Below are 21,554 nucleotides of genomic sequence, written 5' to 3'. Positions count from 1 at the left end.
GATCATGTTTTCCTGGTCTAATTCAGCTAAATCTATCAGTATCTCATAGCGAAGGACACAACTGCAGCCCAGGGAAGAGTCAAGATATTTTCATAGATTCATAGAACCAGTGTACTTTGTGCAAGTTTAGCTCAGCCCTGCACATCACTCCCTGCTGGTGTCCTAATTACTTCGGTAAGGGCTTTTTAGAGGCTAGTGAAGAATTACACCACTTGGGTGTTCAGCACCAGTCACAGCCACAGTGTTAAGCATACAGCTGGATGTCCACGTTCACGATAAACACATCCAGTTTCTGTCATTTCCCAACTGCTCATAAGCCATCACAAATTCTGAACAGCAAGGTCTTTCAGACCGATATCTCACTTGACATCTACAAACCAGATGGAATTCCACCTACAGAACTCCTAAAGAATGAGCATATTGATGTATTATTAACATTTATATAGCACTACAGGTGTAGGACTGGAATATAATAGACAGTAAAGTGACAGGTCTTTTGGAGATTACTATCTAAATTAAACCTCACATGATGATAACATCAGTGGAGGAAGAAGGTAAGAATAGCAACAGTGAGAAAGTATGAAATAGGTTTATTTCTGTGCCTGTGTTTTTTTTTAAAGTGATAAGGGCATCCACAGTGCTGAGGTTGAGCAACAGAAGCAACCAAGAGACTTTTACCACTTAAAATACAGTTCTAATACTACCAGTTATTAGCTCTGGCATGTTCTTACATTCTGTGGATGGACCATTGGTGGAGTATATTATATCCCATTTAAATCCAAGTATAACACACAGTATGCCTTGAATCACATGCACTCCACAACAGGACAGAGGCAGGAAATAAGATGAAAAAGCTCATGGACTGAGGTAAAGGCAGTGACATCACTTGCCAACCACCATCATAGGCAAACCAGACTCTAATTAGGGGAAAATAATTTATTACAAATTAAAACAGACTTAGGTAGCGAGAAATAAAGACAAAAATTAAAACACCTTCTCCCACACCTCACCCTTTTTTTTCCAGCTTAACTTTACTTCACTCCTGACTCTTCTGCCATAGAGGTACAATATACAGGAGGGCTCCTGTGGTCAGGACAGACACCATAGGATATCTAAAGTGCACTAAGGACCTAACTTTAAACACTTGAATTATTCTGCAGAGAGTGTTCAGTTCCTAACAGATGAATACCCAGTGCCATTTGTGAGCTTGTGGAGTGCCCAAGACCTCTAGACAAAGCAAACCAACACAGGAAAGCATTTATACCAGGCCTGCCCTGCTCTGGTGCCAGACCTATTCTTAATTTTGTGCTTTTGGATCCTGTCTTAGGCTGATGACAATAACTACCATTTTTCTAAAGTTTGGAGCTGGCAGCATTGAGTGTGTGAAAAAGAACAGAGATCTGGGGTGCCCTGGACTGATCCATGCATTGATGGTAATGTTGAAGCAGCTTCACCAGAGCAAGAGTGGGAGTTTGGTATCAATGGCAGAGAAGTCTGCTATTCAGAAGAGCCACAGAGTTAAAACATTTCAGTCAGAAAGTGAAGTCCCTGTAAAAAGACCCTTATTCTGACTAGGTTGAGCTGCTCAAGTTATTGGCTGATCTGGGCTGATTTGGGGGGCTTATAAACAAGTGAATTATTCACTGGGAAAGAAAGTGACAGTCTTAATAAACCAGTTCTGCAGGCTCATCCTGTCATATTCAAGTCCATGCTCTTCATCAAGCATATAAAAGTAATGAACTTCACCTATGTATTGCTTGATCAGATTTCCTAACAACTCTGCCACTGATCCTCACACATGGCTGCAGTCCTACTCCAGTGCTGAATAAAGCCACATTGTGAAGCCTTGTGTTTTCATAAATTGGAATTCCTGTATTCTTTTCAGCCCTAAATTCTTGAAACATTTATTCTTCCCTCTTAGCTTAATAAGGGACTATTTAGTGCTTCTTCCATGGATGTGTTGAAGTGAGTCCAGAAGAAGCCACAAAGATGATCAGAGGGCTGCAGCACTTCTCCTATGAAGACAGGCTGAGAGAGCTGGTCTTGTTCGACTGGAGAAGAGAAAGAAGAAGAGGCAGAGGCAGAGGAAGAGGAAGAGAAGGTCTCTGGAGAGACCTTAAGAGCAGCTTTCAGTACCTAAAGGGGTAGACATTTTAGCAGGCCCTGCTGCAATAGGACAAGAGGTAATGGTTTTAAACTAAAAGAAGGTAGATAGAGACTAGATACAAGGTAGGAATTTTCTATAACGAGGGTGGTAAAACACTGGCACAGGTTGCCCATGGAGGTGGTGGATGCCCCATCGCTGGAGACACTCAAGTCCAGGCTGGGCATTGCTCTGAGCAACCCGATCTAGTTGAAGATGTCTCTGCTCAGTGCAGGGGAGGTTTGACTATATGACCTTTGGTGGTGCCTTTCAACCCAAATTATTGTGTTCTGTTCTATAAATCAGTTTGCTGCTCTCTGGAGGCCAGTGTAAGGAGTGGCATTACTACACAAGAATTTTTGTTGGATCGTATTTATTTTATACGTAAATTTTTAAAATTCCTTGCTGATATGTTCCAGATTATCCCTGAGCGATCTCATCGACATAGTTCTTGGGGAAAAAGGAGAAAAGCAGCATATAAAGGCTATATAAATTCCATTCACCCAGGCAAAATGTAAGTTTTGACACAGTGACCGTGCCTCCCCCCAGTGCCTGGGCTGGAAGATGGGGTCCTCTTTAACATTTGTTTCTTTCCCCCCTCTTTTTGTTTCTGTACCCCCTTTATTTCTGCCCTTTGCTGGTTCTAACGCTTCCAATATATGCAGCATAAGAAATGCTTGTTCACTGTTTCCTGAGTCCTGGGACATGGCCACATTACTAAATCAGAAAGCCAAAGCTGCAGTATCATGTCTGACAAATGCTCCTTGGAATAGCTGGAGCCAGAGACAAATGAGCCTGACACTGTGAGATCTGAAGTACAGCATGCCTGGAATGCAAATCACATCTGTGAGGAGGTGGAAAAAGCTGCTCTAAGACAAACCTCTTCTCACTCTCAGCTGTTACTGAACATCTCACTTAGCAGTCATGGAGAGAGCTCAGTGCTGTTAAGACAATCAGTGTCTCATAAGACTCATCTCTCTTTGAGCTGCTTCCTGGCCAAATCAAAGCAACATCCATTCGTCACCTTATTGCTTTACATGGAGCTTTTCCTGCTAGAACGAAGATATTACCAGTGAGATACTGCCATGACTGCTTCTTTGATAATAGCTGGGTATTTCATACAATATTGAAAATCCCCACTTTAGTCTAAGTTTAATCAAAGTTAAGACTTGAGGCTGATGAGAGATAAAACCAATACTTAGTCATGAAAACAATGTAAAAAATACCCCTATAATAAGTCTACTAGGAAAAGCCACTTCTTAACCAGGTAACAAAACTGCAAAAAAGGTCCAAAACACAAACAAACCATACAATACACAGTACGTCTTAACTAATATTACTTAATATTAATGCTAATTGATATTAATTAATATTACTCAATAATACTTAATATTACCATTAAATACACAGCGCTTCTTCAAATTAGTATCACTTTTAAAACTAGCAAGAAAACAGTTACTGCACAGGCCTCATATTGAGCTCAGGAGTGGTGAGAATTGCTTGTGTTGAGAGTGAAAACAAGAGTGAAGTTCAGCTGAAGCTAGCAGAACTTGCAGATAGCTACATATATTCTACTTAGATAAAAACTGCCATATATATATTTCTATATATATCCTTCATAGACTAGAAAAGCTTCAAAAATGGCAAGGATGCATATGCTCAATGCAAAACAAGCATGCATTTCTGTGCTGAATGCATAGTTATGCTATGCATCCAATTGGCAATACCAACAGTATATAAAAATATACAATATACACAAAAAATGCCAGGGTTTGTAAATTGTATGTTGTAGCTGCTCATCAACCATTCTCCAAAGGTTAGTATCTGCTGCAAGAAAGACATACCACTGTCGTGCTGCTTGACCTGCTGTTTGGAGGTTGAACTTGTGGCTGGAGAGTTCAGAGGGGTCTAGTTTGTGGGAAAAGCAGCTCTTGGAGGAAAAATGGTAACTGGGAATGCTCAACCACAATTGCAAATCAGTGGTTTCCTCCTGACTCTGCCAGTTGCACAGTCCCTCAGAACTCACAGCCTCAGCAGCTGACTACCAGATTAAGAGGGTAGTGTATTTTGACGCTTTGAGGCAGTGTCTCTGTTACCTTGAACTTCAGGAGTCCATGATCACACTCCAGCTAAAAGAAAGTTTACACTGCTGGCCGCTGACAAGTTCAGCTCACAGACTTTGACCCTTTCTCTTACAGGAGGAATGTACTCAGAGGCAGAGAGAGTAAAGGGCTGTCCATGGAACATAAACCAAATGATACCTTCCAGCATACACAAAGAAGTTTCTTGAGGAGACAGAGCCAGCCTCTTCAGTGGCGCATGACAGGAGGATGAGAAACAACCACCATAAACTGAAATAACAAAAAGGTTCTGTCTGGATATAAGGAAAAGCTTTTCCATCAGAAGGGCAGAGAAGCACTAGAATATGTTGTAGGGAGGTTATGCAGTCTCCATCCTTGGAGATTTTCAAGACTGTACTCAATAAAGCTCTGTGCAACCTGTTCTGACCTTGCAGCTCACCCTGCTTTGAGAGGCAGTTTAGAATAAAGACCTCCCTAATTCTCATCCAACCCTGTGATCCTGTAATTGTGTGATATGCTTCCATTAATTATAATCCCTGCCAAGGGGAGCTGCTGTCTGTCAAGGGAAAGAATACAATTTTCTTTGACTCCAGCTATGAAAGTTAGCTGTTCTGCTCCACCCCGGTATTGCCTACCCAGCGGCACATTTGAAACTGCTCACATAAGATGAGAACATCTCAAAGATCTTGACTAGCAGTGATTGCTCTGTGGCAGCTAAACCAGCACTTGAAGTAAGATCTGTGTCGACAGCATCTTGATTTAGAAATTATGCCACCAGCTCACAGAATCATAGAATGGTTTGGGTTGGAAGGGACCTTAAAGCTCATCCAGTTCCAACCCCCTGCTATGGGCAGGGACACCTTCCACTAGACCCGGTTGCTCAAAGCCCCTTCCAACCTGGCCTTGAATGATATCAGGCATTAGGCAGCCACAGCTTCTGTGGGCAACCTGTGGCAGTGCCTCACCACCTCATAGTGAAGAATTTCTTCCTAGTATCTAATCTTAAAGCCTAAAGCCATTCCTCCTTATCCTATCCCTACAAGCCCTTGTAAAAAAAACCCTTCTGAAGCTTCCTGTAGCCCCCTTTAGGCACTGGAAGCTGCTCTAAGTTCTTCTTGGAGCCTTCTCTTCTCCAGGCTGAACAAGCCCAACTCTCTCGGACTGTCTTCATAGGAGAGATGCTCCAGCCCTTTGAGCATCTGTGTCACCCGCCTCTGGACTCATCAACAGATGATTCAGCCAAAGTAACATCAACATTGCTGGATTCACAAAAGCAAGGATTTATTTTAATAGAAGCATAGTTTCTACCTTTTCCACGCATGGAAATGTTTGTTTTAATTTTATTTGATTTAGACTTAGTGCATTGGATGGTCATTGTGTGGAGTTCTTTGGCAAATTTTGACAGTATCCAATTTGAGATCATATATCAGGAAGTCCCTTCTTCAAACAGTACTGTTCCTTTTACATTTGCCCTCTAGATTCTTTAATGTAATTGATCAAATTGCAAAGGATGCTCTCAACAGTGCTGCAATGCCCAGCTAGGTTCCTTGGCTCCTTCCTCTGCTTACTAAATACTTCAAAAGCTCTTGTTTTATAATTAAGTCATCTACTGCCATATATAAATCAATGACTCGGTGAGTCTGTCTGCAATAACCGTGAAAGCCAAATGAGTGTTTGCAAGGATCCGTCTGGTATGAGGATCATTAATTACAGAATATTTAGAAAATGAAAGAACTGAAAGTTGATTACAGTAAACAGCTCTGCTAATGGCAATCTCTAGCTGGAAGCATCTATAGTTACATGCACAACTGGCTCACGTTAGATGAACAATAAACTATTAGTACAACATAGCTGATTTTAGGTTTTGTTCCTGTTAACAACTTACTTTATTCCTTTACTTAATTCAACAGTCTTTGTTTTCCAGTTGCTGTGGAATAATGTCAAAGCTTGAGAGCCAAAACAGCTAATTTGGTCAATAACACTTAGCATTTTTACAGTGGATTTCACCTTACTGTCGAGGTCTAGGAAATAAAAACAAGCAACTTTGTATATTCTACTTCACTGAAGAAGAATTGGCGCACAAACCTTATCTTGACTCATTGTATAGAAAAGGATTTCACACTCAGAGCTTGAGCTGGGTAACAGCTATGCTTGTGAGATACCCGGGCCAATCTAACAAAATATAAAGATGCTTAAAAAGTAGTTATTCCTGTATCTGGCTTCTTATTGCCTTTCCTTAGTGAACAGCTTCACAGCATATACCTCCTTGCTCATGTGGCTGCTTCAGACAGTTTTTTGAGCTCTAAGAACCAATGGACTGGAAATGTTTCCCAGTGCAGTATAAAGTTTGCCAGAATATATTGAGAGTGCTTTTAACTCATATTATTTGTTTAACCATTGTTTTCCATTTGTCTGGTAGGAACTAGATGTCTTCATCTGCTGGCACATGTCAGTTGGCTTGATGTTGTTCATAAATGTGAAATATGACCCTTGCTTCTTTGTATCATCCTAGTAAATGAGTCACGTGAAATGACATTTCTCAGACCATATCCAACTACTCTTTCATCTTTTGCTTTATGTTTAGAACTCATAATCCTAGTGACACATACAGGAAATGGACAGTTGCACATGCATCCATGCATATATTTTAACATATGGCTTGGACAGCTGACTACAGATCAAATCAGCAACACAGGCTTTGCCTCTTGCTGTCCAGTAATGACACCAGCCACTTCTGCCTGGAATAATCTTTGAGGAACTGAAGGCTGCAGCAACTATATCTAGATTCCATAGAATACTGACAATAAAAAATTATTTAGGAAGAAGAATGTTCTTATCAGAACTTCCGCAGAAGGGAAGATTAAAAGCATCTTGACTAGAAGCATCTTGAAAACTAAAAAGCATCTCTATTTTAAATTCAAAAACTGATCAAGAACTTCAGAACGGGCCATAATGTGTCTAAATGCTAGATGCTGCCACATCTAACTTAGGGCTTGCAGAACGCTGACACCGGTGCTCCTTCCTCACAAAAACAAAGGATTCCAACAGCATACTTAAAAATGCAGACAGCTTACTATGGAATACCTATGATGCTTACCACCCCGCTGTCTGTCTTCCCCTCTCTGCAAGTCCCAGATAAAACTGCAAAGATGTCTTAGATGACTCCTGAAGAGCAGGCAGAAGTTGCAGCCCATACTGAGGAAAAGTGGAACAAGTGCTGGTTTGTCATAACAAAGTTGTAAATAGTGGTGGTTTTCTGCCGTGGGGCTAGGAACATTGAAGATGATGATGGAAAAGCTTCATGCTGACAAGTGAGTGGGGAAACAAGTAGGTTTGGGAAATAGCTGGGCTGAAGTTCATCTAAAAATACTCTTCCATTAAAAAAGTAAGCAAATCTCCATTTGCTTTAAAAATTCAACTGCTACAAGTTGTGGTTTGCACTGAACAAAGATGATTCACATAGCAGACCCAAATACAGAGGAAAGCAGTGGACAGTTTGAATACCACCTTACCTAAACATCACATAAACCATGGTGTTACAACCAGCCCTATGGGTGCTTCCTCTCTCTGGACCACTCTGCTTTGTATCTTTTGTATGCAGGGGAACAGCCAACAGGAGAGACAGAATTTCTGTTCCTATATCCTATTCCCTGCAGTGTTAGCTGTTGGGGTTCTTTTAATCCACAATTTATTTTTTTTATTGGATGTTGCTGTGGTTTCAGAGTGTAACTATCTGTATTTGTATGCTATCTGCTAGCTATTGAAAAAAGGGCCCTAATGAAACTTAACTGAAACAATGCAATGCTTAGGACAGAAATTAAAATTCATGTCTTCTCACCCGAGAGAAAAACTTGCTGAGGAAGCTTACAGGTCATTTAAAGAAAGATCTCCATAATTCTGGAGGATGGTACTTTAGTTCATCCTCCTTAGCAATAGAAAAATGTTCCTTTTGTATCCAGCTGGACAACAGAAGCTGTTTATTGCTGCCCCCCTCCATATAGTGGGTTTGTGTTGTCGCTCCCTTGATTGCTGAAGACAAAATCCTCTAGGTTAACATAACTGATGATCTAAACCTGACTAATTTTGAAAGAGGTGGATTATAGACCATCATACTGAATTCTCCACTGGGAAAAGGAACAGTGGAGTAGCCAGCAGCACTAAAACAGTTAGAAACAGCAATGTCTCATTAGCACAACTAGATTTGGGAGGAGACATCTCTGTGGTTTTACTCCAATCACTTTCATAAAAATGGGAAAATAACTGGGCAATAACTTTGGGTATAAGAGCATTTCCCATTATGTGGTAAACTGGATTATTTTATGAGAAAGACGAGAATTTAATAATGAATTATTTATAGTTAACTTGCCTAAAGGGTTTTAATGTGAAGAGTTGAAATACTTATGAATGATGTTTTAAGGAAAAGAAAAAGAATCTACTGTGACACTGAAAACCATCAGATCATGAGACAGTCTTCTTAGACACGGTGGAGGCCTCAGCTAAAATGGCAGATCAAATCACAGAAAGTATTTCTGCCCAAGATGTTAGTAGTCCTCCAGTGGTGGAGCATCAGATGATGGGATCTGATTTTCTGAGACTTCTCAGTCTGATCTCAGTTGTCTCACTGTAGTCTTTTGAGCTGTCTGTCATAAGAGTAAGCTGCACAGCAATATCAGAAATACAGACTGTACAAAAATGGTAATAATTTGGTTAATTTGAAACTAAGGACTGAGGACTTTTTTTCCTCCAATTTTTTTTCATATTAAAAATACCTTGTTATGGATAAGTCATAGCAGGGGTAGATTTTGGATGAAAGAATAAAAGTAGGTCTTCATCACAGAAGACATGCTTTGTGAGATGATTATATATCTGACAAGATGGATTACCTTGTTTTCACCCCAGTGACTAGAAGCTTTCTTGCTTAATTTTATTTGCAAAAAGCTGTGAGACTCAGCATGTGAAGAGAAGAACATCATGGATGAGTATTCTGGGCTGGCTGCCCAAAACTTGTTATAATCATTATACATTCAGCACATGGTATGTGACAGTTTTCTAATCTTCATACATGAATCTTTGTGTGTAAGGATAGCTTAAAGGGCTATGCTGGAGTATAATTATGCAACCCTAAGGTAAATAATAAAAAAACAAATAAAACTAGACAATGATAGAAACATGAAATGACTTTTGGCTTCCTGATGCACTACGAAGACTGCTAGAGTAATCAAGCTAGCAAATTCGAAGCTCTGAAAATAAATCCAGTGGTTGGCAATTCTTAAAATATGAAGCTGAGAGAAAACATCACAGCTTTTCACTCTCACTTCAGGAAATATCTACAGGCTGAGCTTTCTGAGTGGAGTACATTACCTTGTTAGCATTGCTAAATGCATTCCGCTTGGGTATATTATGTGCAAAGAACAAGATCTTTTTGGATTTTGTGTTCTTTGTAATAATCCTCCGAGTGTTTTTAAATGCTCTGTTTTTAAGGCTTCTGCAGACTGTCAAATGTAGTCCTTACTGATGATAATGTTGTTGATATTTATCCTACTTCTTTCAGTGTTTCTGCTGCTGCCTGCACAGTGAAGGCTGCAATGGAAATCTGCCTCTTAACTTCTTCCCAGGCCTCATGCTGATCCGCTTTGCTTTCAATATCAAACATGGCATCATAGATCCCTGGGAATGATTCTCCTGCATACTTGTTATGGCTGCTTGGAGCAAAGATAATATGTCTGTAGAGAAGTCAAGGGGAAAAAAAGAACAATATTCAGCATTAGGAAAATAAAACATATTATTTTCCGGATAAAACAAATCTGTTTATACATAACCTGTTAAATTCTTGTCACTGAAGATGTAAGTAAATAAAACCATTGCAAGAAAGCAACATGAGCTACATTATTCCACGTGAATTCTTACACTTTATAGCTATGATGACTGAAGATGAAGTTGACCAAAGTATTTCCTTGTCCCTCATTTTAGATGAGAGATAAAAAGCCAGCTTCTTTTTCTCACAGATATACACAATCTCCAATATAAACAGGCATACTTTGAAGCAGGAAAGTTGATGCTTTAATAAGAGACTGTTCTCAACCAATTTTTAATCACAAGTTATGAAAGGTAGATACTGAGACATTTATAGATAAGCTCTTCTTCAACAGGTTTCAGTGAAAAGATTATTGTTCTGCATTATGCAGAAGGATTGAAAAGCTAGACTTTACTATTCTGCCTCTCCAACAAGATTTACTTCTTGAACTGGATGAGAGGACTACTGAGTTCATTGCTGTTGAAGCAGAGCCCACTACACTGTATTTGCTAGCATGATTGCTGTGTTACAACCAATCAAATTGTAGATACTTCAATTATACCCGATGTCACTTTCAAATAGTAACTTCCTAAGATCATTTACTACTGAAATTACTTGAACTGAGTCAAGGGCCAAACTTTTAGGTCTGCTTATAAGCCCAGTGAAATCAATACGAGTGGGATTTACAGGTCTGAATAGGCTTCCAACAAGACTTGTGCTCCTTCTGTATAGTGTATCTTCCTGAAGTTTTCCCTAATGTTGTCTTCCCTTTTCAATCTTATTTATCCTGTTTACTTTTACCATGTTGAATAGAATCATTACAATTCCATTTAGAGACCTGCAAATCTTAAAGGAATTCTCAGAGTACTCCAGGCAGAAAGTGAAAACAAAGCCTTTCTTACCTATAGAATGGCCTGCCAGGTAATCCAAGAGGATCGATGAAAGCCCTTTCTAGAAACATGAGCTGATCGTTCAGTGATCTGACAGCAAGTGGGCTAAAAAGAAAATGGGACTCTGTTACCTACAGAGTGTTTGGCTCATTCTCATCCTGTGCCCCACTGCACACAGCTCTGGATTTATGAAGGACACCAGATCCAAAATGTTGTGTAGCCCACAAAAGACAACCCATATCAGCTAACTTACAGAACAGAATTATGCTGATCTGTACTATAAGACAATCTGCCTCACAACCTAACAGTCTCTTAAAGGTGTTTTTAGAGACCAAGTAATAACATCAAAGAAGACACTTTCAGGTGTTTTCTCCCATGTTGCATCTATTCCTTATCTTCTTTTCACAACGATGCTTAGGCAGACCATTCTCTTCTGTAAAACAGTTTTCTAAAGACCCTATTTTCCACAAAGCCAGCCAGCTGCAAATTACTTCAATGAAATCACATTTTTTTTATCTAAAGCCACAACATCTGAGAAATGGGAACCTTGTCATGTTAGAATCATCTTTTGATCCATCCAAGAATTGTTTTTCTCATGACAGATTTTTAATTCCCTAGAGCAGAGACTGTCTGTGTCTGTGTGCTTTGAATAGCTCTGATGCTTAACAAATAAAAGAGCTGTTAAGATTATACTGAATTTATGTGAGTTTGGTAATTTCTATACAAAGGAACTTATTGTAGAGCTTCAAAGGCATACACAAATAAAAGAATAGGTAAAATTCATATCACAGTAATCTTAGGAGTAATTCAACTACTGACAATGAAACTGTTTCAAGTTTACATTAGTGTAAAAAGAAACTAAAACTGGTTGGTTGAATTAAAGCTTAAATTTAGGCCATCCATCAATGAAACCATTCTGAAAATGTCACATACATGTTGTATATCATAAATGTCATATTTTACATATGAAATCATTGGTTGGTTATTCATCCTGAAAATTGCTGCCCTTAAAAGGATGGCTTTTATTCTCACTCTTCCATAAGGGTAAGCACATGGCTAAGTTAGATTCTTCCCAAGCAGGATACCATACACCTATGTATAAACAAAAGGAAGTTTGGTTTGTCATTCTGGGCACGGCTTACCAAGAATAACAATTAAGTTAAATTAGGCCTTTTGGTATAGGAGGTGCACGGAATTTCTTGAAAGCTTATCCAAAATCTTGGCACAAATACAATAACGGTACAGCTGATTTTTTCCTTTCGTTAAGCGGTAGCAGTACCTTGACAACTAGACTGCTGGCAAAGACAGATCATGAGTCAACATGTGCTCCTTAATGATAATCCAGTGACAAAATCTTAGGACATGTCTCTGCTTAGAGGGAGTGATGCACTTGAGCTGGCTCTGCTTATGCTAACCAGCATTCTAGTCACATCCATGTATCATCCTGCATTGCTCCTCAACTCAAACCTTTCAAGAATTGCCACTAATTAGCTTGGATACTTTTCAAAGCTAACATGGGTGGAATCCCAGGCTCTGCAGTGTCTCTGGTGTCCACTAAATTCAACCTTTCTACACTTTGCTTCCTAGAGTAATCACATCCTTAAAGATAAGAGTCCATAAGGACTTCTAATGAAACAAATGACTGACAGTTATTTGTCACCAAGGTTATTCAGGGCACTAAATGCAAGTTTAGACTAAGTCCTCTGAGACCAGAAAACAATGTGGAATATGTGACTGGAATTAAAAAAAAAGAGTTAAACTTACTTATTGCTATCTATTTGTTGCAGTCTCTCATGAAAGCTAGCAGCAACTTCTGTAAAATTCTTCACAGCTGAAAAGAGGGCATCTGGAGGGAGCAAGAAGGAAGTATTTAACTTCAAATACTGAAGGAATCATGAAACAAATCACATTTTTCAAATTAAAGCTTTATCTTTCACTGTGATCGTGAGCTGTCAATTCTTACTGGATGAAAGTCAGATGACCCTATATTCTTACATTAAAAATGATATAATTCTGTGTGAAAAATTGCCTTGGAGACAATAGAAATCAGTATTTTTGTGAATATTATTATTTGCTACTTGAAGACAGCAAGAAATATCAAAAAACTGTAACATGATTTCCATAACCTGGTTGTTCAGGTAGGTTCAGGATTTTATAAATCCCAGCAACCTGTGTTTTACTTGTGTGTCTTTCCACACACACTGAGTTTTGAGACAGAGAGTATATGCGTATGTATGTGTGTGTGCACATGCTCTTGATATTGGTCATTAGCAGCCAAGTCCTAAACTGAATGCTATATAATGTTGCCAATAAAATAAAGGCTTCTCAGGCAGGAGGCATCTTGTGAATGCCTGCAATATAAAATTTCACCTGCCAGCATAAGATCTCTATTACGGCATAGAAATGAACCATTCCTGCTTGACCAATCCTCGAGGCAAACTTCTCATGGTGCTTACACTTGCCGTCATATATCTATAAATTGAAACAAGACAAGTTCTGGCTGGATATAAGGAGAGTCCTTTTACCCTGAAGATAATCAAGCATTGTCGTTCAGTGGGGCTCTGTAGTGTCTGACCTTGGTGGCTTTCAAGACCAGATGGGATAAAGCTCTAAGCAAACTGGTATGACCTTGGAGCTGACCCTGCTTTGGGCAGGTTGACCTAGAGACCTCCTGAGGTTCCGTCTAACCTGAAACAGGGGAAGTTCCTTCTAATTTAAACAGGGGAAGTTTAGGTTAGATATAAGGAAGTTCTTTACTGTGAGGGTGGTGAGGCACTGCAATGGGTTGCCCAAGGATGCTGTGAATGCTCCATCCCTGGCAGTGTTCAAGGTCAGGTTGGACAGAGTCTTGGGTGACATGGTTTAGTGCCAGGTGTCCCTGCCATGGCAGGGGGGTTGGAACTGGATGATCTTAAGGTCCTTTCCAACCCTAACTATTCTATGATTCTATGAAATATCCTATGATCCTACAATCAGTATCAGACAATTATCCAACACCATAAACTGCAAAGCAGTGTGATTTTTTTTTAGGGACACAGACAAACATATCTTGTTGCCAACACCAATCAACCAGGCACAGATCAATGAACATGAGACTGTAAGTGATAGCTCTACTTGACAGTGGCATGATCTCAACACAGGCATACTAGTGGCAAAATAGTGAAATTTCAAATTATTGGAGGGTGAGGTTCTTGTTTTATTTACTGTCCATACAGCACAAGGTAAATACCAGGTCATGACTAAGATAGAGATTAACATGAGGCATTGCTAGCATTAACAGAGGAGGAGTGTGAAGACAATACATACCAAAGGATACATTGTATGTTGCCAGCTCCTCTTCATGATTCCTTGATAAATTATAGATGATGTGAGCATAGTTGCTCAGAGCTGATGCATAATCTCTGCAGTCGAAAGGAAGAATAGCGGAGTTGGCCAGTTCAAACACCAGCCCTCCCCGTACCTGTGCAACTGTCAGATGATTCTTGAAAGTGGGATCATAAAACCTTTCCACAATTTCATAGGTTTCATAGACACTGTGGTAAACTGGGTAGCTGCTGTATTTTTCTACACTCTGAAACAAAGCCAAACAAAACCATTATGCAGCTCTGGAAGGCATTGAAAAGGCATTGTCCTGTTTTTTCAAAGGAAAAGGCCACATTGCACAGAATGCTCCTTGAACACTTCTCAGTCTAATCTCACAGTATGTTCCAGAGTTAAACCCATATTTTTCCATAAAACATGAATCATTTTGAATTCAAAGCTTCATAAGTAATTACCAATCAGTCAAAAGTCATCATAAGCCACTCCTAAGCCTTCATCAGGTAAGTTTGAGCATACCCATTTACCCTGAGGAAAGTTCATTCTCTCTGACTGACACCATGCTGACCGTTCCTATTCATCAAATATTTGCATTGCAGAGGCACATAAAGTTCTCGTAATGAACTGGAACTCCACTCTCATACACTAAACTGAACTATTCAAAAAAGCTGACAGTATAAGTGGCTCAGTTACAGGTGATATTATTCAGGCAGTAACAGGGAGACAACATTACAAAGACACGGGCTTACCCAATTTTTACTGTAACGTGCTCTGCCTGAAGCAATGCCCAGACGTTGAAAGAAGACTTCAAAGTCATTGCCAGAGCCCAGTTTATTTATTCTGTTAACGAGAAAGAGGAAAATGCCTTGAGTGACAATACTTAAAGTATTTTAGCTTGCTTCCAAGTACTGTGGCAATTATTTATCCTACAGTGGCAGTCATTAGGCAGTCTTTCCTAGTACACTCTTTCTGTCAATATATCAGTAATTGCCTGTGACCCCCTATGTTATATGCACCTCATCAACTGCATCCTCGGAGAAGCAGAGTCATCACTCTCAGGGGCAGAGAAATTAAACTCTCAAGAGGAGAGTTTAACTCACTGCACTGAATCATTGAGCTGACTTCTATTTTCCCAAACTCCCAGCTCAGACAGTTCACAACAGCACCAGCGTGGCTCCACGGAATACAATCAGTCTTTGAGATTCCATAGATAAACTCTGGTAAATCTGAAAGACAGTGTTGTAAATTCCTGCTTGGCATCGTCCCCAGCCACCCAAACTCAGCGGCCTTCCAGGAGACTGGAATTAAGTGTGATGGAAAGCTGCTGTGTCAGCACCTTGTGCAGAAGCTGCTGGCTTCTGTGTACTACCCTTATCTGTCTAAAAGTCTACAAACCACAGGAACACTTTTTTTATATAAAACAGTAGTGCTACAAAGGTTCACAAACCTGTTGTACAAGTATACCAGCTACAATCAATAAAACTCTGAAATTTATACCAGCTGACAATCACACCATTTCTTTCAGGTGCTCAGTCTTTCAAGTGGATGTTTCTATAAAACCCAACTCTGCAAGCTATAACTTCTGGTATATTCTTTTGCCACTGACCTGGGGACCTCCTTATATTCTCTTGATGGATTTTTTTTATACCAGCTCTCATAAAGAGATTTTCCTTCAAACCCCTCATCAGGACTTGGTATCTAGAGAAATGTGGGGTAAAAAAAGACAAAGGGTACAATTTTAAATGTTACCAAGAAACAAATATACAAGCTGTCATCACATAAAGCCTATGGCTTAGGGCAATGAATAAGTCATGTTCGTAAGTCCTTTAACATTTCTGCACTTGCACTTTAATATTTCAAATGCATATCATAGTTTATTTGCTGAAAATAGGACATTTTAGATGGAAAAAACCACAGTGAAAGTAAAACATTTAGTCAATACCTGCAACCTGACAATTTCTTTATGAGACTTTAAGCAATTTAATTTCAATATTCAACACAGAAATCCCTCACAAAGCCAAAACTTTCGTTCACAGTGGCAGGAAATTTCAGTTTTGTCTTGGCTTAACCCAAAACTGTTCCTTGATTTGGTTCACAAAAATTATTTTCATGGATGCAGGAGAAATCTTAGAAGGGTAAAGTGCACTGGGTGTTTATGGCATCATAGCTGCTACAGAGGTATACAAATAATGATTGTCCTAAAGTTCATTCCTATCACTCTGACTACCTTGCAGATTACTGAGCAGTTTAAACACTGTGGGTATTTATAAAAGTGGGCTGCTAAAGTTTTATTATCTACAATCCATTAAAGTTTATTAATATCTATTATCTATAATTCATAATCCATTAAAGTTTATTAATATTTATTCTACTATTAATATCTCTACCTACTATCTAAGAATTCCACAATAGAAATCAAAATAAAACTAACACATTTGAGGTTTTTGGTCATGAAGTTAATTGTTCATAGTACAGAGTTAATAGTGTTAAGCCTTTTTGCCACAGATTAATTTTGGATGCGATGACACAGGACCTGCTTCCTGATCAGCATTCTCTTCAGACATCAGCTACCAAAATGCATTCATCAGCCCTTGTTGCTGCTTCCCAGCTCCAGAAAGGGTTACACAACTGTGTTTACTAGTATTTAGGTCAACATTTTAAGGATGGCTTTTGGTGTCAAACTGAGATTCTGCTGACCTGATTTTGTGACTGTTCTGAACACCTGCACTCAGCATGGGAACTGAAGGCGATCGGCTTTTCTACAGTTCAGGATAGAAACATTTCTCTTTTATTTTTTGTATTTAATAAATTTAACAGAGTTAAAGTTTATTTCTTGTCTGTCAGTTGCCAGAAAATGATTATACTGAATTACTACATTTCCTTTACTTTTGTACCAGTCTAATGCCACCTTCCAGAAGATAACAAATTATCAATCCTGGAAAAGACAAATGACTGAATATATACAGCAGATTCATATAATTTACACAGTAGTTGAAGGTACATTACATATGTATATAAAACATACACAAAGAAGACTAAGTAAATGTTCATTTTTTAATACAGAATGAACAGAAGGAAAAAAAAGGATAAAAAGCCTTGGTGCTGTAAGAACCACTCTCAAAGCAAGGAACATCTGACATATAAGATGGTGAAGCTATTTCCTGAGAAAAGTCCCTACCTTTTAAATTTGTTTACCACAAAAATATGTGTGGGAGCATCATGGTCAGAGTCAGTGAATGTTGAACAGTGGACAATGAAGCTGAGCACACTGAGCAAAACTGTCACATCATGCTAAAAACAACACTAGAACAAGCCTAAATCTTCCCCTGCCTAAAGGGGGTGGGCACCCACCCACCATCACAGGGCAGCCAGGTTCAGATTTGTCTTCCAGTATCTGAAGGGGGCCTATAGGGATGCTGGGGAGGGACTCTTCATTAGGGACTGTAGTGATAGGACAAGGGGTAATGGGTTAAAACTTACACAGGGGAAGTTTAGATTGGGTATAAGGAGGAAATTCTTTCCTGTTAGGGTGGTGAGGCACTGGAATAGGTTGCCCAGGGAGGTTGTGAATGCTCCATCCCTGGCAGTGTTCAAGGACAGGTTGGATGAGGCCTTGGGTGATATGGTTTAGAGCGAGGTGTCCCTGCCCATGGCAGGGTGGTTGGAACTTGCTGATCTTAAGGTCCTTTCCAACCCTAACTATTCTATGATTCCATGATTCTGTCCTCTAGCTCATGACTTTCTTTTATTCTTTTGTTCTTATAAGGAATACCTTCACAGGGGGAGTGGAAAAATCACCTAATCCTGAATAATGTAAGGGTATAAGCTTGAAATCCCTTTGCCACTCCTGGGAAAAGGCTCCTGTTACTTGGTTATTGACTTAAAAGGGGTGCTGCAGTCAGAAAAGGAGGAAACATCTGACATCATGTTATACACAGAGCTCCATCAGAACGTGAGCACAGACCATGCTGGCTAAAACTTACAAGTGGTATTACCTCTTTAGTCAGACTGTACACCAGTCTGTACATCAGTGGTGTGCAATCCACTCGCAGTGTGTAGTTTCCTGAAAAAGGGAAAAACTATTTATTCAAAGATATTTCTATTCAAAGGGGTATATATATTCAAATATATTTGTTTATTCGCTGGAACTGTTCAAGGCCAGGCTAGACAGCGCTTTGAGAAATTTGGCTAATGGAAGGTGATCCTGCCCATGGCAGGGGGTTTGAAGCAAGTTTTACTCAGCTGAAACCTCATGCCATTATTTGTGAATAAGAAAGGGACTAGAGAGCTACATTCTCTATAAGGAATAAACTGATTCTACCTGTAGAAGAGTTCTCCTGTGATCTTCTCAATGCATTTGTATTGGTTAGGACAAATTACAGCCCAGCTTTTGAAACAACCCTTGAGAGCTTTTCTTTGTCCCTATGTGTATTACACACATTATAAGACAAGAAGCTGACTTTAAAGAGTTGCCATAGAACTGCTGAGCATGGGTACAACACTTCTTGTCCCTTCCCATGGCTTCCCAAATAGTGTAGCTACTGTAATGGACTTCCTCCCTGAAGTGACAGGAGTATCTGAAGGGTACTTTATGGTCCTGGGTCACAGTTTCCTGCCATATCTACTCTCAAACTAGTGCAAAAGTATTATCACATTTAAGCTCTTCTGGATCTATCTCCAGGCTAAAACGCCTCCCAGTCATCTGTACATACCATCACTATTCCTGCAGAAGACAACTAAAAACTAGGTACCTTCGATGGAGGAATCTGCATTGATATAAGCCACTCCCCGTGCTTGCAATACTTTGGCATTCTCCTATGGGAAGGAAAAGAAGAAAATGCTGATGAACTTTTTTTCCTCAGCACAATTTTCGTGTCCACAGAAGTAACAGCTATTTCAGGGAAAGAAACAATATACTGAAAAGAGCCATATATTCATATACTAGTTGAAAAGGAAACTTAAGACTTGGAGACAGAGGAAGAGACAGAAAAAGAGAGGGAAGGAAGAAAGGAGGGAGGGGAGAAGTGCTGCCTTCTAGTATGGATTTCTCCAACATCTGACACTGTGCACATTCCTCTTTGCACACTATTGGTTTACCTCAGCCCATTCTGTCGATCCGAACAAGCCAAATTCCTCTGCATCCCAGCTTGCAAATATCACTGTTCTCCTTGGCCTCCACCCTGCAATAAAAGACCATGAAAACTGTATTACAGAAATAAAGACTGCTTGTTATATGGCAACTAACTTGAAAACAAAGGTAATTTGGGGGGGAGGAACTCATATTTTATCCTGATCTGTGGGGAAAGAAGGGTGTTTAAAGAATTTTAACACCAACTTGTTCACTAACCTAATCTTATGATTCTAATTTTTTAGCAACCTTACTTCTGCTTCAGTATTGTGCCAAATAATGTATTCTTTGTCTTCTCTCAGTTGTAACTGCAAGAAAATGTTCTAAAATTTAAACCTCTGAACAAGGAAAAATATTGTGCTTGTCCACAAATTCTTGAAAGAAAGATTTTCCACTCCTTTTGCTCCTTTCAATTTAGTACACATTGTATATTGGCATGTCTTTGTATCTATTACTCAATTTCTGTCTCCCTAATGCCATATTTCAAAAGCTAAGGAATTCCCTGTAACTTTGGCTTCAAAACAAAGATCTTTCACTTTGAGTTCTCCATTCGGTTTAAACTCAGGTCAAATGGAGCTGCCTACCTCTATATCTCTGCCCAAAGTTTTCTCTGAGGCTACTGGAACTCTTTCATCTTTTGCTCCCCCTTTATCAGTTTCCCCTGACACCCCTGATACCCAATAATCAGGGGGGAATGGAACGAAAACTAAATCTCAGTAGGTTTTAAGTATAATGGGTAAGAAAAGAAAGCTCCTCTAAGCACTGCAATTGAGTTATGTTAGAGTTTCTTTCCATGGGATGTCATATAGGGAGACAGCATTTGCTCTGACAGCAGAAGAAACTTGGAACAGTTGACATTTGTTCCTATTCTAATGTAACTAGGCATGAGGTATTTTTAACCATTACCTCCTACTATGCATAGCTCTTTCTCTGCATGCCAGAAAGCCAATCATACTCTGGGCTGCATCAAAAGGAGCATGAGAAGCAGGTTGAGGGAGGTGATTCATTTCCTCTACTCCACTCTAATGAGACCCCACCTGCAGTCCTGCTTTCAGTTCTGAGGCCCCCAACGAAAGAAGTACATGGACCTGCTTGAGCGAATCCAGAGGATGCCATGAAGATGCTCAGAGGTCTGCAGCACCTCTGCTCTGAAGACAGGCTGAGGGAGCTTTGGTTGCTCAGCCTGAAGAAGAAAAAGCTGCCTTCGAGCAGCTTCCAGTGCCTAAATGGGATGACAAGAAATTTGGAGAAGGACTTCTGATAAGGGAACATATGGACAGGACAAAGGGGAATGGCTTTAAACTGAAAGGTAGTAGATTTAGATTGGCTGTTTGGAAGAAATCCTTCACAATGAGGGTGCTGAGGTGCTGGCACAGGTTGCCCAGAGAAGCCGTGGCTGCCCCATCCCTGGCAGTGTTCAAGGCCAGGTTGGATGGGGCTTGGAGCAACCTGGACCAGTGGAAGGTGTCCCTGCCTGTGTGTGTGTAAGGGCTGGAAACAGATGAGATTTAAGGTCCCTTCTAACCCAAAGCCCTCTGTGATTCTGTGATTCTACGATTACACTGATACTTTATTTATTCTTGGGTCTGTCTCCAAACTACAGTCAACTACTGAGAAGGCTCTCAATGTTGCCCTGATGCAGCCCTGATTAGTCTACCATGGTATCAATTGTACAGGACCACTGAAACATCCAATCTGACCAGCCTCAAGCACAAAGTAATCACGTGTACCTAAATGTCTTATTTACTTCAGTATCTTCAAAAACTTCATTTTGTGTTTGTTTTCCCTTAAGTGTAGGTGTACTTTCTCTTGAGTAGAGGTACCTCACATATACTAAGGTTGTAACTGGAACTAGTTAACAGCTGCAGAGCAGCATGCTTACTTGAGAGATCAGTAAGATACACGTGTTTAATTTTAAGCATATGCTTAAATCCCAGAGAAACCAACGGGCACTGCTAACAGTAATGGCTTTGGTGTGCTTTACTCTTTCATTACATTACCTTTCCTTTTCAGTTTTCCAAAGCTCCTCACAATCTCGTGAACCACAGCTGCCCCACTCTGAGGATCAATGCCACCAAATACCCACGAGTCACGGTGGCCTCCCAGGATGACATATCTGTCTGGAGAAATTCATTATGGAGGTTTACTTAGAAAACCTTTTTTCCTGCCATAGAGATGTTAATTTGAAGTAATTTCTAAT

General features: G+C 39.8%; 1 protein-coding gene across 2 annotated transcripts in view; it reads right to left on the bottom strand.

The window, feature by feature from the left end:
* NAALAD2 (N-acetylated alpha-linked acidic dipeptidase 2) overlaps positions 1–21,554 on the bottom strand; it is a 72,165-nt gene that overhangs the window by 32,448 nt on the left and 18,163 nt on the right. The window contains exons 10-19 of one of the 2 annotated variants that reach the window (XM_061343764.1): positions 21,355–21,474; positions 19,324–19,406; positions 18,978–19,041; positions 18,222–18,289; positions 15,833–15,924; positions 14,976–15,066; positions 14,215–14,479; positions 12,673–12,754; positions 10,921–11,013; positions 8,174–9,947 (exon numbers count right to left, since the gene is read on the bottom strand). The exons of the other annotated variant lie outside the window; for it this stretch is intronic. Of the exons in view, the coding sequence (XP_061199748.1) occupies positions 9,758–9,947; positions 10,921–11,013; positions 12,673–12,754; positions 14,215–14,479; positions 14,976–15,066; positions 15,833–15,924; positions 18,222–18,289; positions 18,978–19,041; positions 19,324–19,406; positions 21,355–21,474 (1,148 nt within the window). The 3' untranslated portion in view covers positions 8,174–9,757. Of the gene's footprint in view, positions 1–8,173; positions 9,948–10,920; positions 11,014–12,672; positions 12,755–14,214; positions 14,480–14,975; positions 15,067–15,832; positions 15,925–18,221; positions 18,290–18,977; positions 19,042–19,323; positions 19,407–21,354; positions 21,475–21,554 lie in introns of those variants that run through there. 2 annotated transcript variants of the gene reach the window in all.

The sequence above is a fragment of the Neopsephotus bourkii genome, unplaced genomic scaffold, assembly GCF_033783945.1.
Source record: "Neopsephotus bourkii isolate Nb327-2 ecotype Australia unplaced genomic scaffold, CSIRO-AGI_Nbou_v1 NB_1825, whole genome shotgun sequence".
Lineage (NCBI taxonomy): Eukaryota > Metazoa > Chordata > Aves > Psittaciformes > Psittacidae > Neopsephotus > Neopsephotus bourkii.
The sequence above is the reverse complement of the archived record's forward strand: the minus strand, read 5'-3'. Positions and strand labels throughout refer to the sequence as shown.